The 14,070-nt window shown below is 50.3% G+C and overlaps 2 protein-coding genes across 4 annotated transcripts in view; both read right to left on the reverse strand.

Moving 5' to 3' along the window:
* Nucleotides 1-6,121, reverse strand: part of LIMK2 (LIM domain kinase 2) — a 54,836-nt gene extending 48,715 nt beyond the window's left edge. Inside the window, exon 1 of the mRNA XM_036353213.1 lies at nt 5,997-6,121. Within this exon, the coding sequence (XP_036209106.1) occupies nt 5,997-6,012 (16 nt within the window). The 5' untranslated portion in view covers nt 6,013-6,121. The remainder of the gene's footprint in view (nt 1-5,996) is intronic.
* Nucleotides 6,122-7,458: 1,337 nt separating this feature from the next.
* RNF185 (ring finger protein 185) overlaps nt 7,459-14,070 on the reverse strand; it is a 32,735-nt gene continuing 26,123 nt past the window's right edge. For all 3 annotated transcript variants that reach the window (XM_036353702.1, XM_036353699.1, XM_036353701.1), the window contains 3 exons: nt 13,670-13,724; nt 11,791-11,908; nt 7,459-9,941 (listed from right to left, as the gene is read on the reverse strand). In XM_036353702.1, the coding sequence (XP_036209595.1) occupies nt 9,844-9,941; nt 11,791-11,908; nt 13,670-13,724 (271 nt within the window). In that variant the 3' untranslated portion in view covers nt 7,459-9,843. The remainder of the gene's footprint in view (nt 9,942-11,790; nt 11,909-13,669; nt 13,725-14,070) is intronic.

Genomic DNA, 14,070 nt, shown 5'->3' on the forward strand with positions numbered 1-14,070 from the left:
GATAGAGCGTCGGCCTGCGGACTGAAGGGTCTCAGATTCGATTCCGGTCAAGGGCACATGCCTGGGTTGTGGGTTAGATCCCCAGTGTGTAGGGGGGGTGGGGGTGGGGGCGTGTAGGAGGCAGCCAATCAATGATTCTCTCTTATCACTGATGTTTCTATCTCTCTCCCTCTTCCTTCCTCTCTAAAATCAATAAAAATATATTAAAAGATAAAATTTATAAAAATCATCTATTCTAATCCAACCCTTTCATTCTTCTGAAAGAAAAATGGGCTTAGAGGAGGAGAATCAAGTTTCCTAACCATCAGAAAACTGGTCTAGGAGGGGCTCAAAAGGGTTCTGAGACTACCAGATCAGTTGCATTTCATTACCCTCTGCAGCCTCAGACAAGGTAAGACTTGCTCAAGACTACACAGTCATTCAGTGGCAGGGCTCGGCCTGGTACCCCAGCTCAGAGCCAGTGCCATTTCCCACAAGACACTCATATTCACCTTAATCTTGGTCTAAGAGCTGGGCTTCTGCAAACTAGTCCTTTTCAGACTTCAAAGTGGTGAGAAATCCCCAAGGCCGGAGAGCTCACGAGACCATAAAGCCTAGCCTGAACCAACATGCACAGATCCTACCCTTTCATTTGAGAAAATCCTTGGTGCTTCTCATATTCCACTAAACAATGAGAACCAGGAACAACACCCAGCCAGTTCAGGGCAGCACAAAACAACAAGTAGGGTAACCGCTGTGCCCCCTGGGAACAAGCAGGTCAGGTGTATAAATCCCACCTGTTCCGGGATAAAGCAGGAAAGCTGAGGGGCAGGGGCCGCCACTGGTGGGGAACAGCCGAGAGAGAAAAGACCACATTTTCATGCTACCAACAAGAAAGACTAACAGTAATGACTAACGTTTCTCTAGATCAGTGGTTCTCAACCTTCCTAATGCCGTGACCCTTTAATACAGTTCCTCATGTTGTGGTGACCCCCAATTTCATTGTTACAAATTGAACATAATTAAAGCATAGTGGTTAATCACAAAAACAATATGTAATTATATATGTGTTTTCCGATGGTCTTAGGCGACCCCTGTGAAAGGGTCGTTCGACCCCCAAAGGGGTCGCGACCCACAGGTTGAGAACCACTGCCTAGATACTCTCCCCTGTATCCCAAAGGGTTTTCCTCCTCCCTACCTTACCAAATATTGCCCAAGGGAGTGTCTAAGGAAAAAAAGGTTAGATGATTTTTTTAAAGGAGCTTCTGCACTTCTCTGGACCTTAGATTCTTCCCCCATGAAGGGAGGGATCCAATTATTCCTCTGGCTCTCAGAGCCTGCAGCACCAAACCATGGGGTCTCTCATTTTTCAGGTGAAGGCTCAGACAGAGGCATCTCAGAAGGTTTCATTCTTGCTGTTGTTCTCGCCGGCCCTTTAGTTTCTTAGGGAACATGTGTAAGGGGTCAAGCAGAAGAACTGGACTTCGACCCAGGTTTGAAACTTGGCTGTGTCTGTAGGCAAACCATTTAACCTCTCTGCGCCTGTCTCTTAATCTCTAAAAAGAGGGTAACAAAGAGAATTAAAAGAAAAAATGTCATCTATGTGAAAATACCTCCCACCCTTGCCGGGCACTTAGTTGGCAGCTGAATTTTGAGTAGCTTTTCTTCTGTCTTTCGTGTGTATTTAGGGGGTTGGCCAGGGAAAAGGTTGAGCTGACAACACTAACCTCCAAACTCTGGAGGGAATGTTTTCAAAACAAATTCAGAAAATGTTTTCTATGTGCCCATGTGCAAGACACAGGCTAGGGCACTCACTGCCGGGGGGGCCCTTGGTGAGTACTCCTGGGGTGTGAGGGACAAAGGTATGCAGAAATAACCCATGTCAGAGAGGGAGGAACCAGGTGCTGGGGGCAGGGCAAGCTCGGCAGAGTAATAAGATACTGGGTAGAGAAACAAACAAGACAGACCTGAACCTGGTTCCTATAGTCTTCTTGAACCCTACCTTGACCCCTCCATCACATACCCAGAGCTATTCAAGTCACCCTGCCCTGCCCATGACATGTGGCATTTCCTACTGGTCCGTGCCTTCTTCTCCATTCCTATCCCTGACACCCCAGCTCAGGGCCCACAGAATCCACCTCCAGATTAGTGCCCTTCCTTACTCTTGTCCAATTCATTCTGCCTATCAATGCCAGATCGATAGTTTAAAAACAAATGCCCTAATCATGACTCTTCTTACCTCTAAACCTCTGGTCTCTACTGCAGACGGGAAAATTCCACCAGCCTAGCATTAAAACACTCCAGTCTGGCTTCAGCCACCCTCTGAGCCTCACCTTCCACTTCCTATGACTCCCCCACCTCCCCAGCCTTGCCTCTACCACATGTATCAATTCACCATCTTTTGTGAAGACCTTGAACCTTGCCCAGCTTTGACTCGTACTCCAGTTTCTTCCCCACCAGGATACTAACCTCCCCACCCCCCTTTTTTTTAAGACTTCTCAATTTTACCTCCTTTAAGCAGCATTCCCTAAGCAGACCTGGTAGCCATCCTGGAGACCTTGCTGGTCTTCAAATATGCCAAGCACATTCCTGGCTTAGGGCCTTTACTCATTCTTTTATTCTGTCTAAAATGTTCTTCCCCCAGATATTCAAATGGCTCAAGTCCTTGCTTCTTTTCTCTGCTCAGATGTCACTCAGAGTGGCTTTCCTGACCTCCCACTGCTCCTATGCTCTTATCTTACTTTATTTCTCTTCGGAGCATTTATCCTTGACCTGTGACATTCATATAGTTCATTATTGGCCATCTCTCCCCACCAGAACAAGAGGGAAGGGATTTGGTCTATTTCGTTCCCTAAGTACCTCCAGGGCCTAGAAGTGCTTGCAGACAGTACGAATTCAATATATATTTGTAGAATGAATGTATGAATAGAGTTCTCCCTCACCTCTGAAATTCCATAATGTTATCATATGCAGGCTTTATATAGCTTGTCTCCCCCTCCTGCCCCCCCGCCCACCCGAGAAAAGGGGGCCTGGGGACGAGTTCAGGGGTTTGCCAGGGATGAACTGCTCATTGCTGCCCTGGTTGCAAGCCTCATGGGGTGGGGTCTCTTAGAATCTAGGAGACGATGCCTGTGGGGGAGGGGAAAGGCATGCCCCCTGGGAGGGAGCGTGCACTATACAACTTGTCGCGATTTGTCTGGTTTTTTCCCCCTCCCTTCATTACTCTAAGCAGACAGGGAATTTCTCAAAGGCACAAATCACACGTTTATTTCTACAAATATTTATTAAGGGCTCACTGTGTGCCAGACTCCACATGTCTCAAGCAGCCTGGAATATTACAATGGGAACAGGTAAGCCCTAGGTCAGTCCTGGCTCTAACGCTAGTTGAGTGAGCCTCGACAAATCCATTTTCATCCCTGGGCCTCGGTTTCTTCCTCTGTAAAATGAGGAGAGTTACACGAGCCCAAGTCTCTCCCTGGCTCTAGCATCTGTTAAAATGCCTGAGAGGTAAACCCTGTCCCGGCCCAGTGCCTTAGACATCACAGGCACTCGGTAAATATTTGATTTCCTTGTCGCTGATTCTCCTGTTACACGGGAGTCGGAGTTGTCTTGAGAAGGCTTGGCCAGAACCAGGGAAAGCTGAAGCCCCACTTCCTTCTCTAACTCCCCGTGCAAACTTGTTCTGGTGTTTGAGAGAGAAAGAGAGAGAGAGAGAAAGAGAGAGAGAGAGAGAGAGAGAGAGAGGATGAAGCCCTCAATTTCAGGTTGGAAAACATGAACTCCGACCACCGCCGCTTAGCCGGCTATGGAACCCGGAGGTGGTTTCTGAGCCGTAGTCCCCTCACCCATAAAAAAGCCAGACTGACTTTCTCTCGGCTCCTCAAAGGTACTCCCTGCCTTCCTACCTCGGGGCCTTTTTACCCTGTCCCTTCGGCCTGGAGTGTTCTTTGCCCTTTCTTTGCTGGACGAATTTCTACCGAGTCTCAGGGGAAAGCATAAACTTGCTTTTTAAAGAGAAGCATTCCCTAGCCACTCAGCCCAGGTGCATTCCTATTACCTCATTGTTTAATTTCAGTTATTATAGCATTTATCTCCATCGTTACACCTTGATTATTTGCTGTCCATCTCTAGGTCTGTAAGCTCCACGAAGGCAAGGCCTGTGTCTGTGTAGTTCATCACTACGCTCCTCCGTGCTTGGCTAAGCGCACGGCACAGAAATACCCAACAATTATTCTGCCAGCAGAACGTATAGACCAGCAGGTCGCGACCCCTTTGGGGGTCGAACGACCCTTTCACAGGGGTCGCCTAAGACCATCGGAAAACACATATATCATTACATATTGTTTTTGTGGTTAATCACTATGCTTTAATTATGTTCAATTTGTAACAATGAAAATACATCCTGCATATCAGGTATTTACATGACGATTCATAACAGTAGCAACATGACAGTTATGAAGTAGCAACGAAATAATTTTATGGTTGGGGGGTCACCACAACATGAGGAACTGTATTAAAGGGTCGCGGCATGAGGAAGGTTGAGAGCCACTGGTATAGACCAATGCACCGAGGGACAGCTTTTTCGTTCACTCAGAGGAAACCTAACCGACACTTGGACGCCAAGCTCTTTCACACGTTTCTGAGAATCGAGGTGCAAGACAGGGAGCCTGTGCTACACAGAGGTTAGGAAACCATCTGAGCCCTGGCCGGTGTAGCTCAGGACAGAGCATCGGCCTGCAGACTGAAGGGTCCCAGGTTCCATTCCGGTCCAGGGCAAGGACCTCGGTTGCGGGCTTGATCCCCAGCTCAGGTCAAGGGTGCATGCCGGAGGCAACCAATCGATGTGCCTCTCTCATATCCACGTGACTCTATCTGTCCCTCCCCCTCCCTTCCACTCTCTAAAAATCAATGGAAAAACATCCTCGAGTGAGGATTAACAATAAAGTATCTTTAAAAAAAAGAAAATCACTTGAGTTGAAAAACTCTGAAATCTAAAAAAAGAAACGAAAGGGACAGGGTGCATTCCCCACCCCCCATCCCTCTCTCTCTAGAAGCCCATCGTCAAGAACGAGGAGAGAACCCCAGGCTCCCACGCCGAGGAAGTGAGGAAGTGACCGCCGGTGGCCTGGTCCTTGCATTCAGGAGGGAGGAAGTGACTGTCCACGGGCTGAAAGCCAGGAAGTGGGGGGCAGACATGCAGGACCAGCCCCCGCCCCCCTGCTCCCTCCGGCCGCCTCTAGAGAGCTCCTGGACGCTGACCCGGGCGGCCTGCGGGCCGGGCCACCCGCTCCGGTGGCTGGGAAGCCGGGGCAACACCAGTCCCCGGGGCAGGGGGAGCGGGCGGGGGCAGGAAGCTGCGGGGCGGTGTGTGAGGGGGCCGAGGGGGGGTGCAGGCCTAGCTCCCCCTCCCCCTCCCCCTCCAGGTGTCTGGCCACGTGTCTTGTCTTAGGCCAAGGGAGCACCCCGCGCCCCAGGGGCCCCCTCCCCCAGGGAGGACGCTCCCGACCCCTCACCGCCAATCCGTCCCGAAGCCCCAAGGGGGGCCCCACTCCCCGATTTCCTGCAAAGCGCCCCAGGCACCGGCGGCAAGGAGCTTGGAGCCTGTCGGGGAGTCAGACTGTCCCCCATTTCCCACAGAAAACCCGGACCCCGGGGAACGTTCCATCCCATCTGAACTGCCCCGAACCCCAGATTCCCGTACTCTCCACACCCCACAAGTCCCCGCTCCACGGGGACCCAGGCCCTCTGCTTCCTCTGAAAGGCGTTAGTTTGGGGATCTGGGTGCCTCCGCCTGCCCCGGGCGCCCTCCGTCTCCAGCGCCCCAGGTCCCCCAGCCCCATCACCTCCGGGTCTCGGGGAGCGCGGGGCTCACTCCCCTAATTCGCCTTCTAAGGAGTCCGAACGCATGGGGGTCCCCTCAGCCCGAATCCCCTCAGGCGCACGGGCCCGGCTTGAGAGAGAGAGAGAGAGAGAGAGAGAGAGAGAGAGAGAGACAGGATGGCGCGGCCCGCCCTTACCCGCCGGCGCGGCCATGGTCCCGGGCGCGGAAGTGCGGAGGAAGGGGCGGGGGCCGCAGCCGCTCAGCTCCGCGCCGCTGTCGCCTCAGGCACCGAGGACCTTGGCCCCGGGCGCGAGCGGGATGCACCGCCTACGGCGCCCCGGGAGGACCAACCCGCACCTGGCACCCAGGCCCGCCCGCCGAGGCCCCGCCCCGCACACAGGCCCCGCCCCCGCCCCCGCACACAGGCCCCGCCCCTGGCTCGGAGGCGGCCCTTAGCGCCCCCTAGTGCGAGCGGCTCCCTCGGTGGGGTCGGAGCTGGTAAAGATGCAGCAGCGCGCGGGGCGGGAGGAATCAACACGGAGGACTCTGCCCATTTTACAGATGGGGACTGCTGAGGCCCAGAGGATACGCCTCACTACCTCGAAATGGCACAGCTCATGAGGAGCTGAGCTGGGTTGGGAACCCTCCTGGAATCAAGAATAGGAATATGGAGAAAATAGGTCTCCATTAACTAGCTTTGGGGGAGGGGGGTTAAGCGTGGACTTTCTTTAGAAGCTTCCAGCTCAGAGAAGCCACTCCTCTGAGCCACTATGGATAAACAGACACTCAGTAGATAACGGGGGTGGGTGCAACCACGACTCCAGGGTCAGATCCTTAGCCAGACCAAGGAAGGATATAAATGAACTCAGCACATCCCATCTTCCCAGTTTTTTCAGACAAACCAAAAATCCAGATGTTTAGGTGAAATTTTCCACTTTTTAAAATGTTGGGAACATTAAAGTTCTAAAAATGCCATGTAGGCCAAAGTAAACACACCTGTCTACTGGACTCGTCCTGCAGGCTCCTCTTTACGGAGGAGAGAGCACTGGACTAGGAGTTAGGACAGCAGACCGGCTTCTGGCAGCTGCTAGCTGGCTGAGGGGCCTTGAGAAGCACTGAGCCACGCGACTAATCAACTTGGTAACTATTAGGTCACAGTGTAAGGGAGAAAAGAGCTCCACTCTGAGGGATGACCTGTAGCTCTGGTGTGCCGGGAAGCCTGAGGATGGGCAGGGTTTGTGACCTCACCATCTTCCATCTCCCATTCTGCTGCCGAGGAATTCCGGAATTCCGTGGAGCAGCACACCCTGCTGGGCAGGCTGCCTGCCCTGTCACAGAGCATGCAGGAAGCTGCTGACAGTAACGTCTGTCCTCCCGCTCTGATGGGCCACAGCTAAGATCCATGTGGCAGCCTGCGAGCTTAGGAATTCCACATACTTGTCGGGGTCAGTGCTGCCTGTCAGACCCGTCACCCCTTGGGCAGGGCTATGGATGAGGCCAGGCCTCCAGCCTACTCCTCAATGGCTGTTTGAAGACTTTGTCTTCAGGGTGACATTCCCAAGGACACACAGGTGTTTTCCAGGGGCCAGGCCAGTGTGACTCCTCCCTAACCCATCCCCCTGACCCCATGACACGGATAAGAAGCCCACAGCTCGCAGTAATGTAAAACCATTTAATTCTAAATCAAATCACTTTCACAACAGTGAAAATTAGCAACTGGTCAAGGTGTGCCGCTGTACATGGTATCATTTTCTGTCTGTGTTTGGGAGCTGGTCCTGATCCGCAAAGGCGGCAGGAGTAGGAGTAGAGACTAAGAACATAGAAAACACACACAAGAAGGGAAAACTGCCTTGGCGGGGGGTGGGGGGTGGAGGGGTGGGGGGTGTCTGTGAGCCTGCAGAGGGGTTGTGGGAGGGGGGCTCCCTATCAGGGCTGGGCCAGCAGTCCCAAATCGGCTCTCCTGCCCCAGCCCCTGGCAGAGCATGAGTGGGGACCTATAAGATGAAAAATCAAAGGGCAGGTAGCCAGCCTGGCTTTGCTAACAGGCTCCTGGGATACCTTTGCTGGTAGAGCTCATCTGGGCTCACTTCCTTTAAGAGTCCAAGTGATTATACCTTTGCTGGTAGAGCTTTCCTGACTCACTCCATTTATTAGAGTCCAAGTGATTCATCTTCCTACCCACATCCCTTCCTTAACCTTTTTTCTGGAAACCCATTTTCTGTTGGGCCCAATAGATTGACGTCCTCTCCCCCACCACTAGGTGGAGGCACTGCACTGAGGGATCCCACCCGCCTTCTCCAGCTGAGATACTCCAGGGGCACCTTCCACTTTGGGGATTTCTAGGTGATAAAAAGAGCACGATTGAGCGGGTGCCCCCAAGGTATTTAAAATCCATGAGGCACACTGTAAAGCTGGTGGCTTATTCTTATCAAATGGATTCAGCAAATGAACCACTTATTCAATACTTATATTTTGTCTTTTAACACTGAACTCTGGCATTGACAGGTTATAAGGAGAAAGGGATGGGGGCTATGGAGAGGGAAAGAGGGCTTCCCATCTTGGATAAGGTCCTGGTTTCCATATGCTATGCAGAGCCATGTCTGGGAAAGAAAAACAAACCATTAGGTGGGGCTTTCTACCCTCTGTTGGCTATTGCCGGAGGGAAGCCGGGAGCACTGTGGCCCGGTGATGTGACAGAGGCTCCCGAGGAAGGCCATCTCCTCCCAGCCTTGGGGTCTCTGGAATAGACTGGATTTCTAGGAAGAGGCCTGACAGACTATTCCACCACCAAGTAAACCGTCTTCTTGCCTGGACCACACTCCCTCCATCAGACTCGGACAAAGAAGCTTGTCAAGTTGAAACACAAATCAAGGGCGTGGGCAGCATGATTTCCACAGAAAGGCCACCCCACGTGTCACCGTGCTGAGGCCCCCAGGCCCCTGCCCGACTTGAACAAATCACCAGGCTGCCTGCTCTGGAGGCACAGGCTTCCCGGGTTTTAGCACATGTTCAAGGAGGTGTCCACAATCCGTATCAAATTAGGGGCTTCCCCCTTTGCCGCCTCTTCATTAAGGACAATTTGGCGGATGGTCTTCAACATGCGGCGGGGCACACTTGACAAACCCCCGTTTCCTTTGGGCAGGTCTGCGAGGAGATGCACGCGGAGCTTCTGCGGCCTTGGGGACAGGGCTGCTGTGCGGCTGTTCCTGCGTCGGAGCTCTGAATCCCTCTGCAGTCCCAGCTGCAGGTCTTTCCTCATGCACGGCAGCAGTGGAGGCTGTGCCCTCTGGCAGAGAGGAACATGTGTGTGGTTTTGGGGGGAAAGGTGATGAGAAATCTGTGAGTGGAGACACGTCTCCCAGGACGATCTATGCCAAAAAACAAGGTCATTCAAGCCGCTCTCGGGCCAAAGACGCTGAGGATGGCCAGAGCCAATAAAGATCTTTGGGTCTCTGGTGAGTTCATGATGCGCCTCCAGCTTCAGCTGCTGCAATTAGGATCTTTATAGGACAGCAATTTCTTGCACCTCTGCCGAGGGAGAGGAAGGAGGGAATAGGGCAGGGCAGAGCAGCATTGAGATCTGGCAGGGGAACCTCTCTGTATGAGAACCCCCACTGACCTCAGAGGCCACTTACCAAGGGGTATCTAATGAGATGAGAGGAAGTTTCCACAATTAACATTTGGTTCATCCCTTTGTTCTTATAACATTAAACGCAGGTGAAGTTGCACCGACAGTTTCTCTCTTCTGCCTCTTCCCGGTGCAGAGTCAGGAGCTACTGAGCTGGCTGGAACAGGATTTCATGTTGTAACCCAGGAGAGACGACGCAGTGCCAAGGCCTGAGGGTTTATGGCAGTGGCCACACTCCAGGGTTCTCGACAAGTCTTGAGTCCTAAAGCTCTGGTGGAGAAGCAAGATTCCTTGATGTGTTACGGACCCCACTGATTCCAGCGCTCGGGATTATCCAGGAAGCCAAACATCAGGAGTGGGGTTGGTGTGGCACCAGTCCGGAGGCCCTGCCATGGGTGAGGCCAGGAGCCCAGCACTAGGCAATCAGGAGCCAGAACATGATCACCAGGGCCACAAACAGGAAGAGGCGTGACAGGAACTGCTCATCCACGTACTGGGGCGTTCCGGGGACAGCTGGAGACAGGAGGGAGAAGAGAGGTGTTAGCTGTGCACACGCCCACTTGGGACCGAAGTCGAGAAGCATCAACCTTCATCTCTTTACAGAATCCTGCACACTAAAAAGATTTCCAAACCCCAAATAACATCAGGCAAAACAAAACTGGAATTGTGAAAATATGTGGAATAATATAACAATGAGGACAAGATCTCCAACGTATCCTCAGAGGGTTTGGCCTATAGGTGCAAGTAAGTGGGGAAACTCTTAGAGGGAATGATGAAAGGAAAGCTACGTTTGTTAAGCACCTTCTGTGTGCACAGTGTTTGCACACACATTATTGCTTGGTGAGTACTATTCCCATTTTCTGTAGGAAGAAATTAAAGTCGGTGGTGAACACACAGTACAATATGCAGATGATGTATTACAGAATTGGAGAGCTGAAACCCATATAATTTTTTTAACCAATGTCACGCCAATAAATTCAATTAAAAAAGGAACCAAAGCACCGCCTCCGAGTCATGGAGTCTCTAGATTCTGGCGCTGCTGAACCCGGAGGGTCTCAGAGAGCCCGGCGTGGAGTGCCTTCCTTTTCTAGAGGAGGGCACTAGGGCCCAGACAGGCAAAATGACCGGTTTCCCTCACGGCCCAGCAAACTAGGGGTAGAAGTAGGCTGAGAACTTGGGCTTCCCCTCCTCGCTGCTTTGAGAAAAGCTGCTATGTATAGCTCCCTGTCCTGACTATTAGAGAAAGAGAGTTAAGAGCACCTCCACCCCAATGAGCAAGCGGTATCATGATAAGAGAAAACTGTCTGCTTGTGGCAGGAGGATCCAGAGATCCAGAGATCCAGAGGGCAGCCTGTTTTCCTGGGGAACGCAAGGTGAACCTTGGACCAGGTTAGAAGGAAGCGAGCTACCAGGCAGGTTCCTGCTGCCTTCACGGGGCCCTGCCCTTTGGGGCCTCCTTCCTCATGACCTCTTGGTTCTGTACTCTTCTCCAATGAGGTGCTCTGACGGATTCATGCAGGCAGGCAGTCAACAGGCTCAGTGATTGCCTGCTGGGCACCAGAGTGAGGCCAGGGGACACCTGGGATGGCCCAGGAGTGGGTTACTGTCCCTAGAGCATAAGCTCGAGGCCAGAAGTACGCACTGGTCCCTACTGTGCCCAGCACACATAAGGCTCCTAGGACTGCAGCAGAGCTCAGCTGACCTGGGCGGTTCTGCAGGTTCCATGGTAAGGATCTTGGCCTGGGTGTCATGCTGTGACAGAGTACAGAGCACCCACCTCGTCACCCTGCTCTATACAGACTGCAGCTGGCATTCTCAAGCTGACTGGAGGCAGAAAAGCAGCAGCAGGTGGCAGACATAGGCATAGTTCCCAAAGGGTTGGGGTTTGGGACCAGCCCCATGTGTGTCCCGGGGGAAACTGGACAGAGATGCCAGAGAACAGAGAGGCCCTCACTCCTTGGGGTCACATACTGCCCTTTCCAGCCCCCAAAGGTCCAAGTGAGGATGGGGTACATGTGCAGAACTAAGCTCTTCTTCAGCTGGGTGTGGTTTATACCTTTTCATTTTATGGGCACGGGGTACATCTTGGGAAACATTACCTAAGTATTTTCTGATTTGCAAAATGGAGCTAATTGCACATCTGTCCCAAGGGTTCTCATGCGGATCCTGAATTTTTAACGGAAAGTACTTTGAACATGCCTGATACTTGCTAAGTATGTATTATCGTTAGCACGACTACCAGTAACCTGCAAAGAGTTTAGCACATTTTGAAGGCTGATTATAGTAACAATCATCTATCACCTACATACTGCTGGATTCCAGAGAGCCTTCAAGCAGGATTACCAAGGGAACAGGGTCTTACCTGGAGGAGGCCGCCCATCATTTATGTTAAATGCTGTGGCAAATATCCCAAAGGGAAACGCCCCAATTCCAAAAGACATCTGGAAGCCACCATCTCCAAATCCAAATCCTTGAAATCCCTGTGCAGAAGAAATGCAATTCAGAAGTGGAACAAGCAGGCCTCTCTCGCACCTGTTAAACACGTCACCTTACATGTGGCATCCACCTCTCCTCCCTACCCTCTGCCGCGTTTCCAAGGGGGGACATCTTTTCCTCCCATCTAGATCCCGAGGCAGAGGAATGTGGCGGCCCATCTAGCCTACAAGGAATCCCAGCTAAGGAGATCTGAATGCCAGAAAGATCGGGCTCTACCCAAAGAAAAACTCTCTGCGAAAGCAAGTCAGGTTCTTAGAGCTCCCGGTTCTTCCCAGGGTCCCACGCTAGCCAGTAAGAGTTTCTACATGTTTTGTAACAGCAAAGTTGGCGATAACCCTTATGCCCAATAATAAGGGAACGTCAGTATAAGCTACACATGCATATAATAACCATTCAACAAGTGTTCGTTGCTGTTACTATTGAGGGTAATTTGGAGAAGAGACCCTCAATTTCAAGATCCCTGACTCAATAATCACACTCCTGGGAATCCTAAGGAAATGCCATAATTCAAATAGGGGGGCAGGGGTGGGAGGGAGGGAAATGTGCCAAGTTGGTCACTATAGCATTATTTATAAAGCAAAACCTGGAAGAACCTAATAGGTCCTTCAATGAGAAAACCTAAATTATAATGCATCAATATTCAACTAAATAAATAAAGAGGACAGGACAGAGCATCACAGAATATATTGCCAAAATTAAAATTTAAGCAACAGAATGGTGACGACTACATAAAACACACACACACACACACACACACACACACACACACACACACCATACAGATAAAAAAAAAAAAAAGATGTGGAAATGCCCTAGCCGGTTTGGCTCAGTGGATAGAGTGTCGGCCTGTGGACTGAACGGTCCCGGGTTCGATTCCGATCGAACCCGAATCAATGGTTCTCTCTCATCATTGATGTTTCTCTCTCTGTGTGTGTCTCCCTTCCTCTCTGAAATCAATAAAAATATATTTTAAAGAAAATGTGGAAATAAAAATATACTTGTGCGATTCTGGAAGAATGAATAAATATTTTGCTAATGCCTGATTTAAATGCACAAAATTTTTGAGCTAGTAATTCTACTTCTAAGAATTTATCCCAGTAAAATAATCATGAACCTGCTCAAAAATCTATCTCTAAGTTCATCAGAATATTTTTAGGTTAGGGGAAAAAAAAAAGGAAACAGCTAAATGTCCAAAAATGAATTAAATGAATTTTGTGAAGTCCATACATTGGAGCATTAAACAGCTACATAAAATATTACTGACATGTAAAATCTCAAGATATATCAATGAAAATCTACCCCTCTTTGAGAATGTAAATTCCGTAAGGGCAAGATCTTTGCTATATCATCAGTGCCTAGAATGATGCCCAGCACACAGAAGGCGCTTAGTATAAAATGAATGACATTTTAAGAGGGTTATAAAACAGGAGCCAAATAGTAAAAAAATATATATATATATATATGCACAAATCTATAAGTAAAACACATAGACATAAAAAGATCTATAAAATGTGTGTGTGTGTATATATATAACTATAGGAAAAGAAAAAAGAAAATAGACCAAAATGTTTCCAGTGGTTATCTCTGGATGGTGGGATTATAAGTGTTTTTTTTTCTCCTTTTCCTTTCTGTATTCTACAAAATTTCCTTTACTTTTAATCAAGGAGGAAAAAGTATAGGGCCAACAGAGAAACTTCTGAAGCCATGCGCTTATTTCTAGAAGCTTTCCCTAGCATCTTCCTCACCCCTCTGTTCTCCGGCTCTGGCCTCTGGCCTTGAGGACGGGGCGGGGTCTTCTCTCTGAAACAGAAACGGTGTAGATAGGTTTATTACATACTGCTTTGAGCTGCTCCCAAGTGAAGTGGGAGTTCTTCACCAGGGCCCGCCCCCTTCCTGCCCAGCACGCGTACCTATGCCAAAATAAACCAAACACTAAATAACTCTTTGTTCTACCTGCAAGTGTTCTCTACCTATGGAAAACCAAGGAGAAAATCAGCTTGTTTATAAGATGCTCATCAGACTGCACTGAGCCTACTCCTCTCACAGACAGCATGACCCAGAATGCCAGCCAGACACCTACCCCTGGACCAGTGTGATATAGGGGTCATGAAATAAAATAAAAAAATCCCAAATCCAAACTGAAACA

Source organism: Myotis myotis, unplaced genomic scaffold (genome assembly GCF_014108235.1).
Source record: "Myotis myotis isolate mMyoMyo1 unplaced genomic scaffold, mMyoMyo1.p scaffold_m19_p_20, whole genome shotgun sequence".
Lineage (NCBI taxonomy): Eukaryota > Metazoa > Chordata > Mammalia > Chiroptera > Vespertilionidae > Myotis > Myotis myotis.